Consider the following 20,866-nt stretch of genomic DNA (forward strand, 5'->3'; position numbering starts at 1 on the left):
GCACATTTCAGTGTTAAAAATAATAATGGACATGAACCTTCAGATAGCGCCAAAGATAAGAGCTATTTACAAGTTTTCACATTTCTAGTGAATCTAGAAGAACTTCTTAATGGGGCTGAAAAGGGGAACTTTGAGCTAGTTAAAAGAAGTATAGAGCAAGGTGCCTATTTTGATCTTAAGAACATTAATGGTAAGACGGCTTTGGATATTGCTAGAGAGAAAGGCTATTCGGAAATTATTATATTTTTATCAACACTTGTAGAAATGTTTAATGCAGTAAAACAAGGTAATTTGAATAAAGTTAAAGAGACGATGAAAACAGCCATTGAATTGAATGCTAGAGACAGTAAGGGAAGGTCTGCATTGCACTACGCAGCAATGGGAGGTCTTTTAGATACGATTAACGCGCTTTTAGACAAAGGGATTGGGCAAAATGCTAATGACCATGGTAAAAGTATTTTGTGTAAACATGTCGGTGGCCATTATGTGAATATAGTGAATGAGATTTTGCAGAAAGGTGGTAATATTAATGCTAAGGATGACTATGGAAACACTCCTTTACACTACGCTGCACTGACGGATAACACAGATCTGGTAGACAAGCTTTTAGAGAGAGGTGCTGATTTGAATTCGAAAAATAATTATGGAAACATTCCTTTGCATTACAGTACAGTGTGTAACTCAAATGTAATTGACAGGCTTTTGGAGAAAGGTTCTAAGCCAGACGTTAAGGACAACTATGGCTACACTCCTTTACACTACTCTGTCATGATAGGTAATTTGAGAGTAGTGAAAAAGCTTCTAGAAAGAGATGCTGATGCTAACCCTAAAGATGAAGATGGTAACACTCCCTTATACTATGCCGCTATAAATGGTTTGCTAGAGATAGTGAAGTATCTTATAGTTGAAGGTGCTAATATTGATGTAAATATTGATGGCAAAACTCCTTTAGATATATTAAAAGAAAATGGTTACAAGCAAGAAGTAGATTCTATCGTTACAAGTCTAGAAAAAAATTTAATTGATTCAGCAAGAGAAAATGACTTTGATAAGGTTCAAAGACTTATAAATCAAGGAGTTAATGTGAATACTATTGCTGAAGAGGATGATAGCAAAACTCCATTGCACTATGCTGTTAGTAATTCCAGGTTAGACATGGTAGAATACCTTATAGGAAAAGGAGCGGAGATTAATGTAGGGGATAAAAGTGGAATGACACCACTACACGCAGCTGCTATCAGTCGTAGCCTAGAAATTGTAGAATGCTTGATAAAAAACCACGCTGAGGTAAATATGCGAGATGGTGCTGAAAATACGCCTTTACACTACGCTGTTAGGAGCTGTAACCTAGGGATAGTAAAATACCTTTTAGAGAAAGGTGCCAAGGTTAATACAAAGAACGCTCTTGATCGAAATCGTTTTTCGGAATACATTCACAACTGTAAGTACAGAGATGCAATTCCAGAATTTCGAGAGTTTACAAGAACGTCCACAAAGCACAAAAGGTACTCGCGTGAAGCAAAAGGAATTCACCAGGACCGCGTAAATCATCGACGTCAAAAGCACTATTATACAGAACATCGTCGACAGTTACGAAACATTAATCGTAACATAGCTAATAATGACTTCGGAGTAAAAAGAAATCAGGTTACTAGTCGAGCAAGTAAATCATCTTCATGGGTGAATGATTTTTGTGCCTCCTTATCCAGTACTGTTGGAAGTATTCCTAACTATGTCTCTTCTATCTTTAAACCAACTATAGGTACAAGATATTCGAATAGCTCTGAATATTTTAAAGCTGTTACAACTCAGAGTACTGACATAAATAGTACACTACTATTATTAGATGTATTAATAAGAAGAGTAACAGGTCAGAAATATATTCCTTCAGAGGCTCAGCATGCGTATTCATTAGAAGAACAAGGATACGCATTAAATGTTACAGATGGATTGCATGAATTTAAGAAAGCTGCAGAACAAGCAGCAAAGGATAGTAAAATATCGTTGCACCGATGGAATATCGATTAATATTCCAGAAGAATTACAGGCGGTAAATGTAAAAGATTTCCAACAATTTCAAGTTCACACGTAAAGAACCCATATTTTGACAAATAGCCTTAAGAAATTTATAGTGCCACCGATTTACGAGGTTTGCACAATCTAGGGGAGTATGTCGTAGATCCTCTTGTGTGACACTCAATAGGTATGCCATCAGTTACGCGACAACATCCGGGTTTATATTGAAATTTAAATTGCAGAGGAAATTTCTATGGTATTTCATTATTATTGATTTCCTAAATTATATCGACTTTCTCGCCAATTGTGACGACGTAAATTAAATTCCTAATGTGCATCGTAGGAAAGTTGAGTAGCGGAAAACATGCGAATTTGATTTGTGATGGTGTAATGTTTTCCACTTGTGTCAGCCTGCTCTTTTGCATCGATGTTTAAGCGTGTGAACATGCATACGAGATTATTAGTTAAAACGGTGCAACAATATCACGTATGATTTGCAAAGTATGTATAGTAGTGGTTTGCTTTCTAACCAGAATTTTGTCTTGCAAGTTGTCCGTCGCATTCCACGACTTCTTCGAGTCGTCCTCGGAGCTGCGGCGATACCTATTGAATATACATATAAAAGAACATAACCTAAACTATTACGTATCAATTTTTGATTTTATTTCTGCATTTATTTGACGCAGAGGCAAAATTCCTGGTATAGACAAATCCTTGTAAGTTAGCCAGAATTTATCTCGATCTCTGACCAAGATGCAAGACATTGCTGAATATGTATCTCTTGCATTTGTGTCGTGCTTCTAGCCAATTCACCAGCACTGTACAGTTGACTTAATTATGTGAAAGCATTAATTGTAGCTGTTAAAGTCGGGATCGTTACCGTAGGCCGGTGAAGACCACTGTCTCCAATTTCTCTTCTTGCGCTTGTACTCGTTCTACGTTGCATGAGAAGTGTGCGTATTGTCCGTATGCTTTCGTAGTGGACACTCTCATGCAGGAAGAACTGCAAGGACAAGAGCGAGAAGAGAATGTGACATTTACAGGACAGCTCTATATATTGCCATTACTGAAATTCCCAAAATTAACGCGACTAACTGTGTCTTGGAGTGCTTCAAAGCACGATACATATTAAGTAACAAAATTCCATTACTCTCCCACCTATCAGGACAAGTCATTTTTTCGTTTTTGGTCAAAATCAAGATGCGACCTGTTTCATACGTATTTAAATGAATTCTGTCAGTTTACAAAAGATGATATCTTTTACATCCATATTATATAACTTCAGAAGAGAACAAGGTGGCAAATCATGGCACGTGAGTTTGCCTATTCGTTTAACCAACCTTAAAATTCTTGTACTAAAAAATTAGTAAATTATGATACATCAAATTTCGCCATCTGACTACAGAATCGTCACCGCATGGCTTGACGATGACTAAAGTAGATTTTACTTGTTGCTACATCTACAAACATAACATTAAATATACATATTCAGTTGAATATACATAGATTAACACGTGCTAATCCGAGTAAACGAACGAGCAGGTGCCCGTATTACAACACATCGAAAATTTTGTTTGCATAGTTATATTAAAGAGTCGTATTCTGAATAGTGGATTTAGTACCTGCGTATAATTTCATTCCCAAAATACACAAAGTATTATATACTCCTATTATATTATAAGTATTATATATAATACATACGTGAAGATACATGAAGTATTATATATAATACACAAAGTCAAAAACTGTCGAAGACTGCTGCCATGACTTCTTTAAAACTTTACAAGTTATTAGCGACGCTTATAACCTTAAAATTGCGTGGTAGACGTTTCAGCATATATACAGTACCGTATTTCTATTATATCTTAAAATTAAGTATATAATAATTACAGTAATTGTATTTTTAGTAGTAATTAATGGTTAGTCTAAGCAATAAATATCGGTTGCTACCAACAGATCTATAATTTTCCATACTTGTGAAATCGTTCGAATATTTATGAGTGGTACTGTACATAGTAAGAATATACTCGTTGTATCAAAAGATGAGAGATATCACTACGTGCATCTAGACTCTAGACATGTTTTCTTGCACGATACGGTACGCAGCGTATGTTACAATGAAAAGATTCTATTACGCATTAGGAGGATGATAATTTGCCATTTTAACCAAGCACAACTTTTTATTAAAAATATCGAAGCAGAAGCTGAATAACTTCAGTTTTGAGAAAAATAGAAAATCAAAAAAAAAAGAGAAAGCATTTGAAGATGTTAAACGGAATTTCAACCATATTTGCAAAACTATTTTTCCTAGATGTTAAAATAAACATCAAATACGACGTTTCAACAAATAGTGTTGAGCACATTCTGACCAAGAAACATAAATACTCGTAATTGAATCTTTCATGGTCTATTAATCGACTTATGTTATGCATGATAATAAATAAATAAGGACATGCGTAAATAACGGCGCTACTTGATCGAATGCAAAGGAATCGAATGACGAGACACATCATCTGCATCGCCTCAAGTTTCTCCAAGTAAAGGACTATTTTCAACACAAGGATGTTATATCTAGTTGGTCCATTGTTCTCTTCGTGAAAGTACATCCACGATCTCATGTGCATTAACCGTTACCGGCGATAGGCGTAAGCCATATCTATCAGGGACATTATAACAAGTGCAATAGGACATATTAAAAAAAGTAACAATCGATCAGGAGTGGTAACTTGAATCACTTCTGTCGTTAATGTCCCAGTAACAAATCTCTTTTTGTGGTAAACGACATGGTAGGCAAGTTTTTCCAACAATTCAAGGCAACTCTTCGGTATTAGGAGCACGAATCCTTGACTGAAACAAGAGTAGCATGTGCAAACAATTTGCACAATATACAAAGTTATAACTACCGTATAAAACTGCCGTAATTCGTTAAATAGTTAGTCCAAGAAGGCAAATATACATATAACATAAATTGAAGTGACTAAGCATCATATTTTGTGTAGTAGAAGAGCTGAAGGTTCACTGTCCATCCATGCTTGAACCTACGGAGAAGACTGAAGCTATCACCTACCAAAAATGTGATCTCGACTGAAGTAGCTTTTGACACCCGGAAGATTTCATAAGAAAAGGAAAGGAGAAGACGACAATCGACTGTCATGGTTAGAAACTTTTTCGCTAGACTGAGGCTTCTGATCATGATTTATATAAATTTTCAGCCTATGATCTGATTTACCATTTGTCAGTAACTTCGGTACCAAGCGAAAGACTGACAGCCATCCCTTGCTCAAGCTTGCTAATTACATTATTTAACTGTTAAATTTTGCAATTGCAGCTGTTTATTTTTGATACTTGAACACAAGTGCTATTTAGCTATTTATTAGCTAAAGCTGCTGAAATTAGATATTATAATTAATATAACCGAGACGAGTGTTTACATTTGTGATGATAAACGGCAAATGTAAAGAGCAAGGCCAAGAGAACTAAAACGAGAGAAATATGTACCAGTTCGTTTTACAGTTAAGCATTCGTATCACTGGCTATAAAACTTCAAACGCAGTAAAGAAGGTACTCTGCTTCTAGCTCAGATAATAGATGAAAACACTATTATCAGTACCTGTATTTATTTGCTTTTATGACCACCGATCACAACTACTTCTAGTTAAAACCTTTATTTCAAGGTTTCATTATTGGTAGCGCGGTTAAGGTCTCGAGCTTACTACATTCTTGTATTCCACACTAGCGTCTTTGCACGTAGTAGATACGACTGTAAACCTGAATATAACCAGGACCTAAACAACCACTCATGTTCGCAGAAATACCAATTAAAGGGAATGAGAAATCTCCAGCAACCAGTACCATAAGTAAACGAATCAGAACAAACTAATTTATGTACGAAGAGACCATCAGAAGAAAGTAAATCTCGTCTTGACGTACCAAGATACAAAATTGTTCACTCTTAAGCGTTAGCATATGTATGAAATATGAATTTGTAGTACAGGATTTGCATCTACAACGCGGCATATGTATATACAAAGCCTTGATCAACTGTTGCCCTTACAGACTTGGCTCTTATGGACATTAGATTCAGATACGATAAGCTAACACGTCACGTGTAATGTACTACACGTCAGCGCAACGTAAAGAAGAGGTTCAATTATAGGTTATCCAGAAATGGCACAAATCTACAGCGCTGTATCATGCCTTGCCGAATTTGGGACATGCCACCGTATGAGTGTAACCTCAAGTGGACCACCATCTTACATGCAATTTCGAAAAAGTAATTTAACCTTAGTCAAGTATGCGCCAAAAAGCTGGAGTATCGACAGTCATTCCACCCAATGTTTTTCTTTATGTCTCTTACTTAGAGTGATAATGTAGATTTTGTTCGCGTAAACTTATAATTGTTAATTTTCGGTTCTAATAATCTAAGAAGCATGGCAGTCAGGAAATGCGTACACACAAAGATTTAGATACCGCAAGATGCATTTCGCTTGTAACGACATAGTACGACCACACACAGCCGTTATATGGTAATCTGTGTAATGTAAAAGACACGATTACAATACTAAAACTTTCACAGCCGCTAGCAGCGAAAAGGAATTTGCAAACGGTGTGAACTACAGAAATTATGTTTACTGGTGGAATGTCATTTTGTTTGTCAAAAAGTAGATATAACAATAATTTATGGAGGAAAAGCTGTTCTTGGTTTTACATGTCATGAGTATCTCTTTTGCTGTAGTTTGAATAGCAAATGACTTGTGAAAACCAAGCACCACACAAAAACAAATATAGCCAAACCATCAGTTTTTATTTATTTAAGTTGGGAGAACGTTCTTATGTCCAGTCCCTGTTGTCAAAAAATAGTAGAAGCTATGATAGAAAGATGATAGAGCTTACAACTTTACTAATGAACACCTTATGTTTGCCTAATTGAAATGATACCAAATATCACAATTAGATTTAAATTCTGCAACTTCGATTTAATTGCGTTAAGTTCAAAATTAGCCATTTTCAAATGATCACAAAACTACTCGTGTATTTAGATCCCAGAATTAAAGTGATTAAGTCACACAGAAAATAAGTTGACTTCACACACTCTGCCTCTGAGGTCCAGATATGTAAAATACATAGAACAACACGTTGAGTTTAAATACTTCAAAATATGGGTTTAAACGCGTATCGGCCTTCAACCGACCAATTCAATTATTTATGTAATATTGTTAATTACAACCTGACTTATGTCGCGTTTAGTGTTATGTTTATTAAGAGAACATAACGAACTGATCGATGTTACATTTTGAAAATCTATCAAGAAATACAAAACTTCGAAATTCTCTTTCTTCATACTTGCTACTATTTTTACTTCTCACGTCTCCTATTGTCGTCGAACTCGAAAATAAAAAAAAAAATTTGATTAGCAGTTTCGATTCTGAGATTCTTCCTGAACCAGGGTTGCACAACTAGCGACCCAGCGGCCACGCTTATGGCTCGGTTGTTCCCACTTCCGTCTACAACGATGGTGGAGCAGCTGTCGGAGTTTCGAGAATGTCGAAGATATTGCAAGTATAATATTTAATTATAGTGAGCTTGCTTGATTTCCATACGCCTAGGGCCTACTACAGTGCGTTGCGAAAAGACATTGAAAATCAGTTGACACGAATTTTGAAACCTGTTACATTACAATCGCCATTAGATATAACCGTTGCTTTTAATACAATGCGTAAAATACAATAAAATGTACCAGCAGAAGTAACGTAACATAGTCTATAATGTAAAATTAATTGCACGTTACGCCATTTACATGCGACCTATGAGTAATTCCACGTTAGATTAATACTAGGTTCAAAGCAGCCTTGCAGTCTCGTGTAAACACTATGTGGGTTACACAGTTCATACTCTATGTACGGCAATTTCATTTTACTTCGAGTTAAGTACTCACATTTGGGACGTAGATATAAGAAAGTCAATTGTTATCTATTGGTACAATCGAGTCACAATAAAAGTTTTCAACACTGCTACTTATTCGAGTCCTTATTGTCCAACAGTTGTTTAAAATAATAATTGTTGAGTATAAACACAAATCCAGCAGAGAAATGAATTGACATTATTATTTTACGCCCCAGTAGGACGTAAGTGAAGTTACAAACAGAAGGAAGTCCAAGTTTCACTTATTTGTTAGACATCTCAGAGCTTTTTCGTACTCCACAGTAAAAGTATCATACCATATTTTATATAAAGTGAATTACTATAGATATAAACAAATACATTATGCGATTTTGTAAGAAACATCTTTGTACTAACAACTTTTATGTATCTTATCCTTTATCACACAGTAAATAACAATACCACTAACATGTTATTATACTATATAAATAAATAAATTAAAAAATAAAACATGTTAAAACAAAATATTGCATAAAGGTCTTCTCTATTTTTTCAGTTATTAAACCAACTAGACGTAATATCATACAGTATTTACAATAAGGCATCCTGTATATTACTTAGAAATATAAGAAAACTATACTTTGTTAGTTTGACAATAATTAATACCCATATGTTAACCAAAAATTCTAAAATATTGATACTGTTATAGGTTATAGGCATGTAGGTATGTGTTTACATCTCTGTTTAAAGAAGGGTATAATTTCAATCAGATTGTGTTTTGTGTCATTTTACATGCGAATAAGAAACACAGGTACTAGACAATAAAAATATTCTATACTGTTTTTTTCCTATGATACTATTTCGCGGTATAATCGGCTGGAGCTTCTGGCTGTTCGTTGTCATCATCCACTGCTTTACAAGATTTTTGTTCATTATGGTGACGAATAAAAGATTTGACAATGATTGTGATACCTACATTACGAGTCGGATGACTTTCTATGTTCGAAGGCAGTATTAGGTAAGCATACACTTCTGACGTCATTTTGATTGAGATTGACGAAGATTAAGGGCCATCTTGGAAAGGTGTGCAGGAGATTAAATAATACATAGGGATTACAAGCATGAGTCAGTTTTAAACTTCTGAAACACCATCGAGAGTTGTATTGAATTAACAGTATCTGAAGGGAAATGCAATAAAATATTGTGAAAAACGCATTTATTCAGTTGTAATATTGTCTTAAAAAAATTAGCTTGCTGGTAAGCGAATATAAAATCGCAAATCGCATACTTAAACAATGTCTCTATATTTTGTGTTTCAATTATATAAACCAACGATTTGCAATTTCGCTGCAACTTTGCTAAACTAGATTCACATGACATACATAAATATCTCTTCGTGCGTCAGATCGATATTGGTCGCACGCTTTTTGCAGGCCAGTTTTTGTCCACGCAAACCTATCATTAACAACATAGTCTTCGTAACAACAGAATTGGAGTAGAGAAAACTCTTGGGAACATGTACAGATTGTGCAAACGTGGAGAGGAGTCACCTTTTCTGGAATCGAATACGCCAGCGTGTTCTTTTCTTTCGATACCCGAGCATGTGTGTATACTTATGAGATAATCGTTATTAATTCATATGCAGAATGACACAGAGAGGCCTACACAGAATCAACAACGAGTAGTGTCATATACCGGGACAAAATGTCTTCCAGTGACGTCATGGAGTAAACAAGTGAAGGTACCGCAAGCAATGCAGTCGAATACCGTGCAGTAGCCCCACTAGTCTACTGTATGACGTCACTGGAAGACATTTTATCTTGGCATCTGACAATACTGTCAAGAAAGTATCTCTTTTGGCTCTACATACGTATGTCATCCTGCGAGACTTCATCTCATCTAGGCACAGTACTAGACCGTGGACAACTCTGCTTTAAGGTACTATGTTTGATGAGCGTCAGAGACTCTGTCGATCGACAGAGTTGGTATAAGTCTTAATAAACTATAAGAATCACAAAAGAAATTTATTTCTTTATTCTAACATACCCTGTCATATGCTAGTTATATTGCCACTTACTTCAAGGAAAATAACTATTTCTTTTATTAAATAAATTAATATTAAAGTATATTATTGTAAAAGGAGGGATACATAGCGATAAATGAGAAAGGAATCTAGAAGTGACTGGCAGATACAAACGTAACGTACAATATTTGTTTTTATACTTTTATTTTGAAACATCAAGTTTCTTGACGTCTAAACGTCGATAATGTTCATACCAATGACAAAATGATTGTAAACTATTATTATCGACAACTTGTTAAGCATCATTAGGAAAGCTAAGCTGTTTGCATATTTTCGAGTCTTGATTTTTGGCGATGCGTTTTCGTACCGATCTGTCGTTTTATGATCGATGTTTAATAAAATAAATTGCAAATCTAAATGAGCGCATACGTTTTAACATCCATTGATCTAAAAATGTTTTTGACATACGGAAACGGGGAAGGGAAGTAGGAAGATATATAGAGAACGCGAGCCTCCGATTTATTTGTATCTTTGGTTCGCTATTTTTCATTCGCACGCACATTCAGCTAATTTCCTCTCTTATTCAGAACACTCATTGTTTTCTGCATACAGTTTTATGATTTCATACACATACGGACACGCCTTCATACATATACATAACAAGCATTCTCGTTTTTTTGTCCTTTGGCACAAAGTTATCCGGCACTCAACTTCGCGGTGACTGTAAGCGAATGTCTTCACCGCGGCCAGAGAAACACTAGTATGAACAAAAACATCGACAGGAAACGCGATAAGTTGTTAAATTCGAAGAATCCTCTGCTACCATTATTAGCACCTGAACTCTGCGCAGCTTCAGCTAAACCTAAATGAAAAATTAGTTTCATATTATTATTTCTTTCTTCTTTCAAATGACACAATATCATGGAGTATATCTACTACTTTTTATATTTCTAAGAGAAAAAAATGAAAACATTCTCGGTTGACTCACCACCGATAATGGATACATGATCTTTCCCACGCGATGATCTGCCGAAAGTGATTTTAATTTCTGAAAGCACATAAACATAATTACTAATTAATACGATTTCACCAATGGTCATAAATATGATTAGTGTTGTCATATGCCGGGACAAAATGTCTTCCAGTGACGTCATAGAATAGTAACGTCAAGAGTGGGAATACTGCTCGATGACTGCATTGCTCGTGGTACCTCCACTTTTCTACTCTATGACGTCACTGAAAGACATTTTGTCCCGGTACATAACAATACAGCGAAAGGGTAGCATTCGACGACTTGCGTTGCTGACTTTAGTTATATAAACTAATTGAATTGTTAATTATCCGTGGCAGGAAATTTATAAAAATATTTATAGAATGTCCCAGAACTTATGATACAAGTAGAAAGGGGGTGGTTCTACATGAAAAAATAAGATGAAAATGTAAAATAAAAATCATTGATATCACGCTCCATTTTCGAGAAAATTGACTTTGAATTTTGATCGAGTATAGGTGTACCGAACTACAGTTTTAGGCGTTTGATGGGTAAAGGGAAAAGGTGAATGCTTCCAGCATGCTGTAGAGAAATTCAGTGGTCAAATCGAAAGTGTTTTTCTTACCCCATGTATCATTTAAGCACCCAAAACTGTACTTCCATACGCTTGCACTCAATCATAATTCCAATTCGATTTTCTCGAAAACGAAGCACGGTATCAAAAAAGTTTATTCTACAGTATGTCCCACGAAATCCTGGACAGTCGATGATTTGGTAACCTATTAAAGATACAAAAAAAGTTTTTATATAAAATTGAATGGCAAAAGGGGGCTGATTTATTGACCGTAACAATTTCTTTTTATCATTATTGCTTACAGAGATATGAAAGTTAAGTTTGGTTTTTTAAATGGGATTATATATTTTTTGTTTGATCAATAGATAATACGTTTCAATACGAATTCAGCAAACATTAATGTATACACCTTTTTTCAAATAGTTTTTAAGATATTACGCGTAAAAGTTTACTGATTTTTGGTACAAGAAAATCTGCGAGACCAGGAAGCACAGTAGGAAGTCTCGACTCTCGACCACACTTAAAATGCTACGGGTTAAACCGTACCGTGCCTCTTGAAACTGATACGAAGAGACTGGGGTAGGAACGACAGTCCTAAATTCTACACAATAATTTTGTATACACCGTAGTAATACCATTCATATCTGAAAAAGTTTCTCTACCCCTTTTGTATGAATTTAAATTCAAATTCTAATATTAAATTCTTGTAGTACATAATATCTTGCCATCATAAGTATTTTCCATTCAAATGTATTGCCAATTTGTTAATTACTTCAAAGGACGAGCAACGCTTTAGCTTTATCCATTAGCTTTATTTCTTTACTAAAACATGGGCGATATTTTTCTGCATGCCGTAAAGGTAAAGGGTTGTGAAAAAAACTATTGTGTAGAATTTAGGCCTGCCGTTCCTACCCCAGTCTCTTCGTATCGGTTTCAAGAGGCACGGGTTAACCCGTAGCATTGTAAGTGTGGTCGAGAGTCAAGACCTCCTACTGTGCTTCCTGGTCTCGCAGATTTTCTTGTACCGAAAATTAGTAAACTTTTACGCGTAATATCTTAAAAACTATTTGGAAAAAGGTGTATACATTAATGTTTGCTGAATTCGTTTTGAAATGCACTATCTATTGATCAAACAAAAAATATATAATCCCATTTAAAAAACCAAACTTAACTTTCATATCTCTGTAAACAATAATGATACAAAAAAATTGTTACGGCCAATAAATCAGCCCCCTCTTGCCATTCAATTTCATATAAAAACTTTTTTCGTATCTTTAATAGGTTACCAAATAATCGACTGTCCAGGATTTCGTGGGACATACTGTATATTTTCGACTTATTTTTTATACAGAATCATCCCCTTCTTCCTTGTGCCATTAGTTTGGGGATACCCTGTATAAACGCTGGTTCAGTTACTATGATGTAATTTGAAAACTCAATAGTTCAGGTTTCATTTTATTACTCAAAAAACTTACCGTATAGCCTTAAAGTGCCATCAGCTTTTCCAAGACTATTCGTCGATACGCATTTATAGCTACCTACATCTTGTTCAGTGAATCCTTTGATTATCAGTCGCATTAGAACTTTATATCCAGATCGTTCTTCACGTACGTTGTATTTGTGTCTGTTCAATCAAACGGCAGTGTCTTAGCATGTACCCAAAAACGAATGAAAGTTAAAAATTATAAAACCTTACCCCTCGAGTAACATCTCGTCCTCTGTCGCTCGTCGGTTTTTTACCCAGTAATTAATTGTATTTGGAAACGCTTCAACGTAACATTCCAATTGCACGTCCGTACCAAACGGTGCTCCCAAAAGTTGATTAGGTGCCTTAACGATAGGTGCAACTGTGAAAACGATATTAAAATCAATTACTTATCGTAAATTTGTCTGAACATATCTGTGATTCACCAATAACTTGATTAATGTCTTCACATCATAAATTATTATATACCTGTTTTCAAATTGTGTGTACCAGAGTAAAAATATTTATTTGGGATTATACGATGTTTTCCATAAAAAATTGCACATAGATTTTCGCTTAAATAATTTTCTTTAATTTTATAGACAATTTGTTTCTACAGTGCACATTCAGAAATCAATATTTTCTGTTCTGTTGTTAAACATGATGGCATCGTTAAAAGAATAATAGAGTTAAAATACAGGGAATTCTGTATTTAATTATTAACGCCCGTGAAACAATACAAGATTATGAAATTTACAACACATAACAGAAATTAAGCGTAATTAATTCTCCGGCAATATCTAGTGTTACTGAATAATTAATACCTATTCCATTTATGCAAATCGTTGCATATCAACATGAATTATTTTGTATTAGCGGAATATACTGTATATCAATACAATTATTGTAATTCTAATAAACTAAAGTACATTATTTCTGCGTGTTAAAGTACAATTATCTTCATTATGCGTTATAGTGATTTGTTAAAAGATAATAATTTTACCTAAAATGAAGTTAACATATAGATAAAGTAAAAGATAGAATCAGAATCTCTTATGCACAAAGTATCTAGAAATGAATTCCATTTAGAGAAGTACACAAAATATTAACGTAATAAAACAAATTATAGAGAACAAAATACTAACATCTCTATTTCTTACATTTTTTCGAACGTCACTTGATTTTATTATATATTTACGTTTATGGCGATATTTTATTTAACAAAAACAAGCAAGCAAATAATACGATGTACTGTGCATTATGTAAATACTTGTTATCTTAAACAAATTAGCCTCTAAAAGTTGCGTATGAAAATACAGCATAAAATATTCATCAAGAGGTACAGCGCGAGCAAAGACTTCAAGAAAATTGAAAATACTTCACCGAGTTGCCTGCACAGGCTAAAGTAACCGAAGAAATACTTTTATTCTATACACCAACGCTGCTCAAGCGATGGTATTGCTATATCTCGTAAAATATTGGTAATTAGCGGCCAAAAAGGTATTAGTGTGTTGTGTTTGGCGAGTTCTAGATGCGAGCAAAGACCCATTAAAAAATCAGTGTTGCACTTGTGGACCTGTTCTTGTGAGTCCAAGTCTGCACAGACAAACTGAAGTGGAGTGGCCAGACTACAGGATAAAATGTCTTCCAGCTATGGCATAGAGTAGAAAAGTGGGGATACTACATGCCCATATATTTATAAAACTATATGGGCTATCGGAACTGCGCGCTGAAGCCAAGATGAAAGGATGAAGACATGTGCGAAGTATACAGGGTGTTTTTGAACAGCACGGCTGACTTAAATATTATAACTTTAAAGGGTGATTCTAGACTTAAAAATAAAACAAAAATCAAGAATAACGATTTCGCGTTTGAAGCTTCGTTTGCTAGTCATAAGCGTCTAAAAATCTGGTGGAAATCACCAAAAAAAGAACCTGCGCGGAGGCCTCGATCAGTGGTTCTCCACACGGCATTGTACTCCTGACACAAGTGAGTCACAATGTTTGACTGTGAATGCTCTATACTGCCCTGCGGACAACCACTGATCGACGCCTTCGCGCGGGCTCTTTTTTAGTAATTTCCACCAGATTTTTAGACGCCTATAGTTAACAAACGAAGCCTCAAACGCGGAATTGTTATTGTTAATTTTCGTTCTATTTTAGTGTCTAGAATCACCTCTTAAAATTATGCCGTACTGTTCAGAAACGCCTTGTATAGCTTCATCTCTTTGTCCTCTTGAGTATCATCACAAGCGTTACGAAAGGATAGAGATATACAGTATGATCAGTTTATCTAGAAACCCTCCGAGTGTTGGGGGCATTTATTCCAAATGCTCTTAGCATTGTAAATGTTGCCAACACCCATTAGAAGATTTCCAACTATACTGATCACCCTGTATGAGGAGTATAAAGCTCCATTTCTTTTACGTCTCCTTGAACGTAACGCGCATGCGTCAGACAGATGACAAAAAAGACAAAGATATATATCTGTACTCTAATGTTGGCTTCATTGACCTCTCATTGAAATTATACCCAATGCTCCATATATAGCTTCATACATACATGCACACGCTATTTGACTATATTAATTACCTACGTTACTCCCACTCTTCTACTCTACGAGGTTATTGGAGGATATTTTATCCTGCGATCCGGCTACCCTGAAATAGAGCAATGTTGCCTCGAAATTCTTCATCGACGCAGAGAATTAGATTACCTCATCAATCTATTTCCTACTAGGCTTTTAAATTTAAATTATTTCCTATTATCGTATTAATAATAAAAAGACTAAGCATTTCTGGGAATATGTGCACAAGAACCTTTTGCACTGTTTTAGTGTATAGAATCTACGCTCCAAAAATGTTCTACATTTTCTGATACACTCTGTATGTCGTAGTGAAATTACTTAGGATGTTGACGATCATAAGGTTATTGAAATCAGTGCAGTATGGCTTCATATATGTACATATACACAAATTATCCCACTATTTAGTAGAATTCGTAGACATCTGATAAAGCAATTACACTTGCTTCTCACAGTCCTGAATTATGTTTAGACTATAGAGTATTCTATACATTTGTCACGCTCGTTGCCCAAATTCTCGAAAAGCTTAGCCGCTGACGTTTTTTTATCTGTTTTCTTAAACTTTCGTCATATCAAAGGTTTAAAACAATATGAACTTCTTCCGTATTATTTCTTCAAAAGTTGCTTTAAACTATCGAAAATGTTATTGATAAATATTACATCAACGTTGAACCACCAACAAACGAACATAGTATTGATATGTACTGTCTCTGATAAAACTATTTTTACATGTAATAGTAATTCTATTAGAATTACAAGGTAATTCTTGTAAGTAGATAGGATCTATTGATAAAAATTGAATAAATGTGCCACTCAAAACTGAATGTAAAATCTTGAGTTTGGACAGAAAAGCTCTTACTATTGCAACAAATAATAATCAAATAATGCATCATGAACTCCTAAAAAATCAATAATTTATTTCGTTATGCGTCACTGGATACAAAGGAAACTCGAGAACAAAGAAAATTTATGTGCTTATGACAGCAGTCAAAATAATTCGTCAATGCGGAGAACACTGTTACGTCACGATGTTACATTTTGTTGTTCGATAGGAGCCTTTCTGTCGGATACAATCAAGGATTAGGAAGGAAACGAGCTTACAATTCACGGCGAGTTGCACTCGCTTGCTAACAGCGGGCGGCACGTCGTTGCTGGCGATGCAGAGATACGCTCCCATTTGTCGCCTGTCGACACGATGGAATTGCAGCAGTGAACCGTTGTAGGTATCGTGCCTCTCGAAAGTGCTACCACCTGCGTATTAAGAACAAATTTTCTGTTTGTATATTTTCTCAAAAAGAACAGAACAGAAATAAATCGGTTTTTATTTTGCATTTTCGATTATTAATTCTTTCGTTCATCTTATGGTACGTTAAACTAAGCGAACGAATGCTCGTTCTTCCCCCACCTCAACAAAATTCGATTGACGCGAACATTCTTTCACTCATTTGTCGATTTTATTCATAATGATTGAATTTTTTCCTGAGGTGAAAAAAGAACGAGCATTCGCTGGCTTGGTCTAAACGCATCATTGCATACGGGACTTTGTGAAAAACAGACGCATATTTCTATAGCACGAATAACCAAAGTACCAACGAGACCGAAAAATTTAATCTTTCTTTGTTTTTCATTCTTTTTCTATCTTTCAAGAACACTAGAATTACCAAAGAGGTCAAAATGGCCGATACGTTTACTTCTTATGGAGAATTTATTCTGTAAAATATCTTTTCGCCATTAATGTTGAATAAAAGTAAGGATACATACAACTGGTCATTGTGTCCTGTACTTTTGGCATTTCGATAAAAATAAACACGCTAGCTTCAGTGATTTTAGTATTAAATACTTTGCTGCAATTTCATGTACATACATGAAATATTCTAAATTCTAAAGGATACATAAAATATCCTTTAGAATAATTATAAATAAAGTATTTTCTAGTTATAATGTAAAGTAGATATTTAATACCATTTATCACAATACAAAAACAAGCATGCATATTATTCGTAATAATAATATATTTTAATGTCTTATGTGTCAGATATTTGATTCTCGGTCACTTCATTAGAATTAGAATTAGAAAATCAAACTCAATTAGAAAATCAAAAATAATGTAGTAAGTATATTTTAGTGGTATTTTGTACCATTCTTACATTACGTTCAATAGTTGAATTTTGTCCAATTTTTCTCCAATTCTTCACATAAATATATTAATTCTCATATTTAACTTTTACAACCTTCATTATTTCATGCGTCAAATTACTATTTAACGCAAACAGGTAATTAATTTTAATGTCTGAAAATGTTCGTGACACTAGAATCACTAAATGTGGACAAAAAAACATGTTCTTCGTAAGTTCTTTCCTCAATAAGAAATATACAACAATGAACATACACGTACATATATGTACCTATAATACTTTTAATTCTTTATTATTTAATTCATATTACTATAATATTTAATTTTTCACTTTTTCATTCAGAAAATTTTTATGTTGAGTAATAATTAGATTAAAGTGTTCATATATTTCACTGATTATTTGTCGTACTTGTACAAATTGTCCATGATAAAGAGACATTATATTTACAGTCTACAATTTGGAATGTTGATTCCTGATTATTACATTATCGTTAAGATTTATTATTTAACGAAAGAAACCACTGTAATGGATTGGAAAATACCAAATGTTTTTTATCTCTCAATTTTTAAGGTTTCAGAAATAATTACTTAATGTGTTAAAGTAATATTCGAAAAAATAACGAAATTTCAGAACTTTCATTAGATGTAGCATAAGGGTCAAAATGGGTCGCTTCAAATTTTAAACACATTTTTCTCGAACCATGTTTCTTGCTTAATGACTCACTTAATTTTCACCCGATTTTCTTTAAATTGTAGGTGTGATCTCAAATTCTATTTCTTGAGTTGCATGTACGAAACATTGGATTAAATAATTCCTACATAATATTAAAAGCAACGCTGATATTTTTCTCCAAAGTTCTACCATTTTACAATGAATTTTTTTTCTTTAACTCCGTACATGCAATTGAAGCTGCTGTCTTATAACTTAAGAGAATAGCATGACTTCTCATTTCAAAATTTATAGTGAAAAGTTACACACTCATTTTCAATAAATTTTTGAAAACCTTTCACACTGACTCCCACAATAATGAATATTCTTATATGAAATTTTTAGACGAAATAGCTCGAGAAACGTATTGATTAAAAGCATTAAAGACTTTTGAGAAAAAATTTCAAATCTGCCCAAAAGAAATTCTTGAAGATAATCTTTACTCCTAGCCACCATAATGGTTTCTTTTTCCTCCCTTGAATTTGCTACAGTCATTTCGATACATGTAGGTACTTCTCATGAGTATCTGTTCAAGTCCACCAAGTACAAGTCTACCAAATTGTGTGTATTATAAAGTCAGATTTAATGGAACGTGTGGATATACGAGTAGAACTGAATAAATAGTCCTGATAGGTAAACCCACGTTCAAAATTAAGGTTTTGCAAGGGTCGGTGCTGAGCAACGAATTGATGATACATTTAATATAAAGAGCGTGACGGGGGAGGAGGGTAATATACTGGAATCCTATTACTTTTTAACAGAATTTTGTTCTCTTTGATAGTGAAAATAATCTCTCCGTCTTTCAATACAAGAATCAATTCCAAAACATTTTAAAATCTATATGCAATTGACAAAGTAACAATTCTAGAATTGATTCGAGATCAGTATAGTAATCAGCAGTGCCTTGTAACAATTATTTGGAGAAAAGGTTCCTTATAACTATTTCGAGAACCAAAATGAATAGTATAACTGCTTAAATACAATACATGTTACATGTTCTTTACTTTAGTATATGAAGAAATGAGGCATCTTCAAATATGAAACCCAGGTCTGCAGCACCCGCCTCGAATCGCATTCCTTGCCTATTAATTCAGGCGTAGGTACATGGAAACGTCTGTAGCCAATTTTATTTTTAGAAATGAAGAGTTCACGGGAAAGGGAGGATTGCTAATTGTAACGAATTGTGAATTTAATATTATTTTGTATACATTTACATATATGAGGTCGTTATCACTACCTATGTTATATTGCGAATTAAAATTATTTCTGCATTTTACAGTTGTAAGAAATTGAGATTTCCAATGAGAAAATGAGGAATGTTTATGAAAAATAACAAGAAAGAGAAATGTTTCGGACCTAGTCAGTAGTTCGAAGATCCTACTAGTCTCAAACGTGTTCTGTGGAGGCAAAGCTTAAAAATTCTACTCTGAACTTCCGAAGATGATGGCTGAATCAGCAGCTAAGAAACGAAAGCATCAAGATGACAATCGAGACAATGATGTCGCCTTTCTGATCATAATTTGAAAACAAAGAATGAAAAAAGGTGACAAAAGAAAGATTACATGAATTGATAATAAAAACAATTTTTTTCTGATATACTCCGTTTTTGCATACAGTATTATTGAAACAGTTTTCTTTTTTTTAAGAATTTACCGTGTTATATATTACTGGGAAGTTATAATTATGACATTATACTGAAAAGCAAATTCTCGTTTTCTGAGAAACGTTAAAATTTAGCCTTCCTCCTTTTTTACCATAGACCCTTCTAATAATGATATCAGTGATATGTAATATGGATAAACAATCTTATATTCGAAAATACAGGTACATAAATTAAGAATAAGTAGTTCTAGGGTCAATAGATAATGGTAATTAAATACTTTAATTGAAACCTATCCGACGCTTAACGAATTCGTAACCGAAAATCAGTTCAGCTAACTTAATTTATTATTAGGCATAAGTTTCATGAAATCACTCTACATAAAGTTCACAATTACATCTGAAAGTTTCATGTTTCTGAGTAAACAAAATATAAATTCAAAAAGTGTTTTATTATTAAATAAAAATATTATTTTGTGCATAGAATATCTCAAATGCGCACTAAAATTTCGACACGAAAATAAATTGAACAAGTTCTCAAGTACTAAATTATAGACCATCAAAACTGGAAGATCGATAACAGATAGTTACAACTCTTCAGAATGAAACTTCGATCTAATCAAATCGAGATAGAACTTTTAACCAGATCGAAACCACAAAGTAATGCAATGGAACAAAGGAACTACCTTGAAAGATGGTTTGGAAAAGCGGACGAGAGCACTGCGCGCGAAGTAAGAGATATGTATATAGCAATGGAAAGAAGTGGAAGAGAAAAAGAGAAAAAAAAGCTGGAAACTCAACACACAATGTTGTAAGCGAAAAAGAAGATGAGAAGGTATATGCTTAATTCACTACTTAGGTAGCTAACGAGTTTCTTAAACGAGCGAACGCT

At 34.1% G+C, this 20,866-nt stretch overlaps 1 protein-coding gene across 1 annotated transcript in view; it reads right to left on the reverse strand.

Annotated features, from left to right (window-relative positions):
- Nucleotides 1–9,056: 9,056 nt before the first annotated feature.
- Nucleotides 9,057–20,866, reverse strand: part of LOC143187390 (lachesin) — a 184,277-nt gene continuing 172,467 nt past the window's right edge. The window contains exons 6-10 of the mRNA XM_076391600.1: nt 16,634–16,783; nt 13,181–13,331; nt 12,960–13,108; nt 10,908–10,967; nt 9,057–10,781 (exon numbers count right to left, since the gene is read on the reverse strand). Of these exons, the coding sequence (XP_076247715.1) occupies nt 10,657–10,781; nt 10,908–10,967; nt 12,960–13,108; nt 13,181–13,331; nt 16,634–16,783 (635 nt within the window). The 3' untranslated portion in view covers nt 9,057–10,656. The remainder of the gene's footprint in view (nt 10,782–10,907; nt 10,968–12,959; nt 13,109–13,180; nt 13,332–16,633; nt 16,784–20,866) is intronic.

The sequence above is a fragment of the Calliopsis andreniformis genome, unplaced genomic scaffold, assembly GCF_051401765.1.
Source record: "Calliopsis andreniformis isolate RMS-2024a unplaced genomic scaffold, iyCalAndr_principal scaffold0022, whole genome shotgun sequence".
In the NCBI taxonomy this organism is placed as follows: domain Eukaryota; kingdom Metazoa; phylum Arthropoda; class Insecta; order Hymenoptera; family Andrenidae; genus Calliopsis; species Calliopsis andreniformis.